General features: G+C 36.4%; 1 protein-coding gene across 1 annotated transcript; it reads right to left on the reverse strand.

The window, feature by feature from the left end:
- Positions 1-643: 643 nt before the first annotated feature.
- LOC101222168 (putative E3 ubiquitin-protein ligase LIN-1) lies at positions 644-8,397 on the reverse strand. The gene is made up of 14 exons (XM_011650255.2): positions 6,805-8,397; positions 5,751-5,978; positions 4,419-5,653; positions 4,158-4,302; positions 3,721-3,978; positions 3,266-3,572; positions 3,011-3,135; positions 2,779-2,895; positions 2,123-2,254; positions 1,927-2,049; positions 1,708-1,818; positions 1,477-1,623; positions 1,137-1,382; positions 644-977 (listed from the first exon to the last, which is right to left on the reverse strand). Exons 1-14 carry the CDS (start codon positions 7,603-7,605, stop codon positions 963-965), a joined length of 3,990 nt encoding a protein of 1,329 aa, XP_011648557.1. The 5' UTR covers positions 7,606-8,397; the 3' UTR covers positions 644-962.
- Positions 8,398-8,650: the final 253 nt, after the last annotated feature.

Genomic DNA, 8,650 nt, shown 5'->3' on the forward strand with positions numbered 1-8,650 from the left:
GAAAGATAGTTTGAGAATAAAAATAACAATATTCAAATCAAAATGTTTTAATTCGAATTTAAAATAATAAATTAATAAGATAATGAAAATTGTGAAGATATATTATAATTAAAATCATACAAGTGATATATAAATTAAGAATTGAATAATCTAAAAGCATTTTTTTAAAAAAATTAAAATGCGATAAACAAATCTAAGGTTGAATAACGTACATATTTTTAAAAAATTAAATATATTAAAACAGATCCAATACCATGAATATTCTAATATTCAAAACAAAGGAAAATTTGACTGATTTACTCTCCATTCAGTGAGGTTAAAATCTCAAAATACATTGCATTTCAATCATTCCACTACTTTATCCATGATTTCGTTAAGTTTTATATTTCAAACTACTCAAAATTAAAATTCACATTATATATGAATTACATTCAATATGCTACACATAACCTCTAGCCCTCTCAAAGAGTTAGAGGTTACTTGTTCTTGTGATATCATACCTTACATTTCCATATATTTCCATATATTTCCATATTTAAATGTTCTTGAAATCTCCTTCTTAGGTTGGCTACCTAATATATTCACTCTAAATTTAATGTGCGATGTCTTTTTCTTTTTCTTTTTTTCGTTTTTGAAGCTCAACTGTAAGAAATATAAATATAGTCAGTATCATTATACTGAGTTTTGAGTTCGACTACAATTATATCTACTCTAAATTTACAAGAGAAGCTTTTCAATGGTTGATTGGTTCGGTTTCTTGGCTCATCCATGGCTGCACCACCTAAAAGTATTCTCAGACTTGACTGTACATACATTTCTCAAGAAAAATACATCACATATTTCTTATGCATGATTAAAGAATTAGTTGAAATAATTATAATTAAGTAAAAACTTATTTATTTTTACACTTTTGTATCAAAATCACACTGTTTAAGATTGTTTTAGGCCATTCCTCTTTTCTGTCACAATCCCCAGCCCTACAAGAAAACAGGAAGTTACCAATTGTTAGCAAATATAGTAGAATTTAGCATTTTCAAACTTACAAATACAGTAAGATTGGAGAGTTTATGTTTCTAAGTAGTTAACATGTCCGAGATAAAAATGTACGTCCATCCGAAATAGAAAGTATTCTCTACCTGAATCCGACCATCTGACGTTCCAATTACCAGGACTTCCTCCCTTTCGTCTAATGCCATACAAACAATCTTGCAGTTTCTACCCATTTGAAGTGTGTCAATTTTGTTGTGCTTTTCCCTGCTCCAGATTTCAACCATTCCTCCTTTACCTCCTAAGTAAGTTAGATCTGAACTTACAGCCATAGACCTTACATCCAGTGAAGTTGTCAGCGATCCAATCATCCCGTAGTTCGATGTACTCCAAATCTTTTTGAAATGAAAAACTTTGATATTATTTATATTATGTATTCAATCAAATCAGATAGAGAGTCAAGGGAATGTGTGAAAGTTAACTGAGTACCTTCACAGCTGCTCCATCCAAAGCAGTGCTGGCTGAAAATAACTGTTCGTCGTAAACTTGAAGTGCCTGGATTGGATTGGCCTTCCCCAACAGTTTTCTGGAACCACTGTGGATGTAACTTAAAGTGCCTGTAGCCAAATCGACCTCCTAATAGATCATGAAAACACATCGTTAAGAACACTGACACAAGAAACAAAACACTTCATGAAAAGATTGAAGAAAAAAGAGTACCTGGATGCTACTATCATGGCATCCACAGAAAAGTTTTCCACCCACAAGATTCAAACACTTGACATGTTTACTTGAGTTTAGTAACTTTGATTCCCCACCCCACGAATAAACCTAGCCAATATTTGCACGAGTCAATGACATGACAACCTTCTACTGAATAAAATGCAAAAAATGAAATTTGGTGGTTTTCATAAGGTATTTGTCTATTTGATGTGATACCCTGATACCAGCTCCATGTGGGATGAAGCAAGCAACTGTCTTTGAAACAACTAAGTTATGTATTTGATCCTTCACGTCGTGAAGTTGTATGCACTGGATTGTATCACTTCCGAGAGACCATACCTGCTCATGAAAAAATATGGTTTTTAAAGTGTAGTTCGATGCACATAAGAGAGAAAGATTGATGTGTAAGCACCTTAATGGTCTTGTCTAAAGAGCCACTGTATAGTTTCTCTTCGAATTCCAAAACTACTAGACTGGTGACTCCCTTAGAGTGCTCTTGAACTTCATGTATGAGATGAAGATTAGTCCCTCTAACGGCCCAAACCTTCAAAAATTAAAGCCAACCAAAAACACCGTTATCAGAATCAGATAGCACCAAATACAAAAAGGGAATAAGAATCTGTCCAAGAAACTCCGTTGAATGCTGTATTTATAACCAGTGCAGACTCACATTATTGGACTATGACACAAATTATGTAAGATTAGAGTAGTTAATGGCCATTAATCAATGAAAGATTCAAATATGAAAAAGCATCTTGATACGTGAACCTGTAACCAGTTCTCAGTAGTTCTCGACTTTAAAGATGATTAAATCCAGGAGAAATAACAATAAATAATATTGACAAAGAAAACCTTGGATCCACAAATATTAGACATTTGGCAAAATTTGTGAAAGATGTTTCCATTATATGAATATTAGAATATGCGATCAAAATAAAGGAAGAATAGCTTTGTACCAAATAACAAATATTACAGTCTGTCAGAGATATTATCTCAATGGATCAATCAAGAACGGTCGAGGATGAATTTAGACCAACAAAAATGATGGTTGTTACTGGGTAAAGATACCTTGATTCTTCCATCTGAATGGCCAGAGATGATCTTGTCTTTGAAATAAGCAATTGATAGTACTTCTCCATTTGTACTGCAATCTACTTGAAACAGTTCTTGATGACACCAGAATTCCTACATTAGAACAAGGATATGAAATCATTTCATGGTTCTATAGTTAGCTGGAATAAGACACCAATATACCTTTTTATTTTTTTAAAAAAGACGTCAATAGGTGTAACTAACTTACAGAAGTCAAGTCTTGTTCCTCACATAGAACTTTTAGCATTTCAAAGGCCAACGGTGTTGATCTCTTAAGTTCCCTGAGACCTCTCATAATATCTTTCATATTGGAACTAAGGCACTGCAGTCCATCTGAAATTCAAATAGCAAGAAACTAATGTACGTACACATCTAAACAATCAACAGAAGGTATCGTGCACTGCAGAAAATATAAAACATTCATACAGGAACACTTGTTCTTGTTTCAGAAGCTACTACCTACCTGGTTCATGTACGAAACTGTTTATTGCTAGCAAGCCAAGTGTTTTCTCTTCCACATCTGTTGTCGTTGTGAAAATGGATAAGAAGTGATCAAGCAAGCAAACTCGAGCAGTTTCTAAAATCCCTGTGTCTGGAAGACTCCTAAGCATATGACTGAGCCATGTGGCAGAGACAAAGCATGCTGAAAATAGCGCTGCAAATTTGCTATTCAAACCTTTTGCCAATGGTTCAAAGAGCAACCCAAAGTCATGGCTTATAAGTACAAATGCCATCTTTCTTTCCCATTCATCAGCTGCCCTCTCTTCTTCCTTTTGTGCAAGTTTTAAGGAAAGGAAATTATTTTTCGAGTAATAGAATATAGAACCGCGTATGATTAATGGAATTAGCTAGCAACTTGTAAGCCAGACACAGAAATCTGAGTACCGACAAAATGTCCAAAATTTATAGAATGCTCACCCTTGTGAGTTCCACTTCTCCTGGAGCACTTCTAATAGTATCTCTTTGAATGGATTTCCTGTGACCTTTAGTAAATCCAGCACGTTCAAGAAGAAAATACCTAGTCAAGGGTCGTCCAGATGTGCTAAACCTTCCTTGTAAAGACATTATCGTCTCAGCAGCAGAAATTTGGGTACTTGGGAAGTCGGAATCTCCAAGGCATGAAATAAGAATATCCATTGCCTCTTCACGATAGATACTCATCTTTCGCGGTTCCACCTATAAATAAGTATGATAACATTGTATTTAGTAGGTATGACAAACATAGTGCTTTAGAAGTAAAAGAAATCTGCTTCACCAGCGAATAAACCTGCCCATTGAACTAGAAGAACAGCATGTTAAAGAAAGATTCGAAAGTTCAATGTACCTAGCTACAACAGAAAATGGGATACTCATACCAAGACATCAAGTTGTAGCAGAAGGCCAGCCACCACAGGGGATTGATCTCTTCTGGCAGTTTGTAAGTATATCAAGAGGGAGTGCATAGTGCTATATTCACCTCCATCCTTTATGTTTTGAAGAATTTGTTCGTTAAAAGTTCTCCTGAAAAGAAAGAAGGATAACAATCATTATTGCAGGACTTGTCTGAGTCTATTGGATTTACCCACAAGACATTGCTGAAAAAGAAAGATGTCTGGACAGTGACCAGAAGAACATACCTATTTAACTTAACTAACTCAGAGAGAAATGTAATGATCTCGAATTGTTCGTGGTTACTCACTTCTATGAAACTCTCCAAAACCAAAGCTAAGTCAGCTGTATCAGCTATGATATTTCTGCACCTCCCATCCTCTTGAATGCATCGTAACAAGATCCCAACTGCAGAAATCCTCTCCTCTACCTGTTTTGCTTTCAAACTACCTATAATACATTCAATTGCATTTTCAGCAAGCACAACAACAGCAATCAAAGAACCTTCTTTACTCTTTCCCAAAATCTTTCTAAGTAAAATCACTGCAGCAGATTTATGGCTTAAACGCATCTTATTCACATCTCTTTCATTCTTCTTAATAGCATTCAAAAGAGAACCCACCATGTCCATCTCTTGTAAACTCTGGCTGGAAAGTCCTAACTGATATATCAACACAACAGCCTCCATGAAACCTCCTTTGAAAAGAGTCACAATGCAATCCACATCCGATTCGACCCGGGAGAGTGTTTGAATCACAGCAGCATCCTTGAATCCCAGCTCTGATAAAAGAAAGATTGCTGCACTCAAAACCTGTTCATTTACCGAATTGACAAGGATCTCAACAAGTCCATTGATTACGGGAGGTTTCAACAACATAAGTTGTATATCCATTTCCACATTCTCTTCCAACCAGAACCTCTCTACACAAAGCACAGCAGCTTCTGCTTCCTCCAAAACTTCAGAAGCATAGAGATTAACAATTGCACGCCTCACCTCCTTCATGCCTCTATCAATGGAGGCTTGACTTATGACACTAACAGGTGAAGTCAAAACAACCAATGGGTCGGCTTCATCAATAGGTTTATCCAAAGCAAAATTGGGATTCTCTTCAAGCCAGCTCGCAATGAGGCGTTTGAGCACATAATTGGTTTTGGGAAGTTGGGTATTTTCCAGCTTTTGTCCAGTGATTGGACAAGTTGAGTTCCCTCTCTCAAGCCATTCCTGAATTGCACTGCGCTCATAAGTTTGACCCGTCTCCAAAGTCACTGGGTCATAAAAGATGTTGCAAGTTATGGGACAGACAAAGTCCTTAGAAGGTGTATTATACCTTTCGCCACTTTCCGGTGAGGCATTGCCGGAATCCTCCATAGCAAAATCCAACTCCGCTGATTTGGTTCCTGATTCTTCCATGGACGTTATGGTCTGTTTTAGCTTCTGGGTCTCGAGTATAGAGTCAAACAATGCTGTTTTGCCGTCATTTTCCTAAAGACAAACAAAGGGAAACAAATATTTTCAAAAGGGAACAAATGGGTAGTGTTTTTTCTTTTTCCTTCTTGTTAACATCGATTCTTCGTTTTACCTCGATTTTAGAAGAATCGTCTTGAGCTTGGGCAGCCGAATTGAAGATAGAAAAGGTTTTGGACCCACTGGAAGATTCTTGCTCTCCGTTGAAATTGAGTGGTCCGGGAATTCGGGAAGAAAGAGACGGCGATGGTGGCGGCGACGGCGACGGCGACGGCGACTTTGACTTGGTGGCACTGTCGACTTCAACAAGCGAGACAATTGGATCTTCTTCAACCCAAACTGGCTACGGAATGCGAAAGAGGAGAAGAAGAAAGTGAATGTCATGTTGCTTTAGATTGAAGCCGTTGAAGAAATTATAGGATTTTAATCAACAGTGAAATTTCTAAATTTGTGCATACGTGTCAAAGAACAACAATAAATGAAATCTTGAATTGTTCAATATATATATATTGAAAAAGACAAACGAAGTCTTGATTCGTTATTTCATTGAAGAGCTCTTTTGTCTTTCATTTTTTTCCTCCAAGTTATGAATTATGTGGAATGTGCATGAAGATGAGCTTCAATCTAATAATCTGGTTTAAATTTCAATTTTTTTGTTGTTGCTATTCATAACATTATCCTTTTAAAATTTGATTTTTAATTAAATTAATGAGTTTGTTTTGTAAATTTTCATATTACTTTTGGCTACAAACTTAAAAATAGTAAATGGATCAACGCGTGAACCGAAAATAATTTAATTGACTTTAAAAATAGATCGGGAAAAGGTTAAATTATAAAAAATAAGTGAAAGCCTTCGTAGTTTACCACAATACTACACTTTTCAATATTTTCAACCATCACTCTTCAAAAATGATAATATTACGGTTAGTTTTATATCAAAACAATACAAAAAATACAAAGAAGTGTCTACTACCAAAAGTTAGTTATTATAATATTATGAGTATAGATTATTTCAATTTGAATTATAATAATATAGGTTTGAAATGTAAATTAATTTAAGAAATATATATAGTAAATATTATAATAAATAATTAAAAAACGATAAATGTAAAATAGTAAAATAGTAAAACGGAGGGTATTATAAAGAAGAGCAATTAATAATATATTACATTATACCGTCCATTGGGTAAGCTTAGGTGCTCTGTTCTTAACTTGTCCTCTAGAATCTGCTCCATTTCCTTCCATTTCTCTTTCTTATTCAATAATTTTACCTTCGGACTTGCAATCCATTCACTTTCCTCTTTCCTTTCCAAAATCTTTTTGAAATGTTCCGCAAAATCTATGCAATTCCTGTCCAAAACCCTCTCGTAATTGCTTTCCAGTTCCTTCAGCTTCAAAGTTTGGTCGATGCTCAACTTCGACAGCGATTTCGTGCATGGAACCACTTCCCACCCCTCAGCCTCACTCCTTGAATATTCCCCACCACCATTCGAGGCCAACGACTTCAGGATTTTTGATCTCTGTTCGTTGAACCAATGAAATATCGGAAGAAAATGCCCGAGAAAGAGCTCCTCGAACAGAATCGGAGCGATTTCGGACCGAGCCAATGATGGGTACAAGAGGAACAAATCCAGGAGGCTAAGAGCGGAGTTGAGGTTTTGGTGCTTCAGGCCGTAGATTAGGGATAATAGAAAAGAAGAAATAGGATTTTCAGGAAGGGACAGGAGTAGCTCTTCTGCACAACGGAGAGAGGAGGTTTTGATCGAAGAGTTGTCGGCGGAGATGGCGTTTTCGAGAGCTTCAGCTGCAAGCCCTAGTGGTTTTAGGGCAATCTCGTCGGAAAGTGAAAAGTTATCGTACACGGTGGAGAGAAGGCGCTTTCGGAGGTCGGATTGAACAAGTATTTCTGAGATGAATGTAGATATATGGTGGAGAATATTCGACGCGGTGGTGAAACCAGTGTCCACCATTTCTCCGGTAACAACGGACGTCGAGTTCGAGGAAGTTAAAATTATTGATTCTGATTTGCGGCAGGAATTTTAGTGAATATTATAAATGGCAAGGCAAGTGCTGTGCCGCCCCCAGCCGGCTTGACTGAAATGTATGCATCATCCTTTTGCTGACTGATTATTTCATTGCTTAGAAGAACTTTTCAAACAATCAAAACCTTAATTATAGACAAAGCAGAAGCTTCCACATAAATCGTAAGGCCAAGCTTCTCTGTTCTTGATAGCCCACTTGGTGGGCTATAATGATTTTAACTTAATTTTGTTAGTTTTCCTGTTCATTAGGGTGGATTGATGTGTATTAGCTGTCATGGTATAGGAATGAAACAACGCTGAGAAAATTAGAGTTCCAAGTGTGTGAAGAAGACCATACAAAAGAATTGCGAGCCTTTACCTTGGCGTGTGATATATAGCGTTGTGGCACGAAGAGGTAAGTAAAAATCGAAATGGTAGAACCAGCTTAATGCAAGAAATTGATTGAATCTATTGATATAAAGAAATGACGTCGATCTAATTGCAATGAAGGGCATCTTTTGTTGAAGACAGACGAGTGCCACTACTGCAGTTATTGGTGTCAATGGAGGTCACATCGGATGTTGAATGCAAGAACTCTTTGTAAGCTTTATTGGGAAAAAACACATTGGCACTGACTCCTCTTTGCACTCTCACTGCTACAGGCACTCTTGGGAAGCAATTTGTTGAACTCAGACACCCTTCCAACTTCAATCGCTACAATCATGAAAAATGTATCTTCAAACATAAGATTCTTACGCAGATCCTGTTTGCTTGATCGAATGATGGAAATGCTATTAGGTTATTATAACAGTATTAATGTATTAGTAATAAGTTGGGGAAGTTGTTGAATTTGGATTGTTTTAGGCCTGCCTCAGATACTCAAGAAAGAAGTTTCAAGTGCCTCCAATGCTTTTATAAACTTGTACTCTTACCTTTTATATTAAAACACACAGTGATTCTGTTTTGGACTCTCATGGAATATGGAATTTTCAAA

This window comes from Cucumis sativus, chromosome 1 (genome assembly GCF_000004075.3).
Source record: "Cucumis sativus cultivar 9930 chromosome 1, Cucumber_9930_V3, whole genome shotgun sequence".
In the NCBI taxonomy this organism is placed as follows: Eukaryota; Viridiplantae; Streptophyta; class Magnoliopsida; order Cucurbitales; family Cucurbitaceae; genus Cucumis; species Cucumis sativus.

Coding starts and splice junctions, on each gene's coding strand:
- LOC101222168 (XM_011650255.2), bottom strand. CDS start 7,605: ATGGTGGACACTGGTTTCACCACCGCGTCGAATATTCTCCACCATATA. Junction 5,654..5,750: donor ACGATTCTTCTAAAATCGAG/GTAAAACGAAGA, acceptor GTTTGTCTTTAG/GAAAATGACGGCAAAACAGC. Junction 1,383..1,476: donor TGGATGGAGCAGCTGTGAAG/GTACTCAGTTAA, acceptor CATTTCAAAAAG/ATTTGGAGTACATCGAACTA.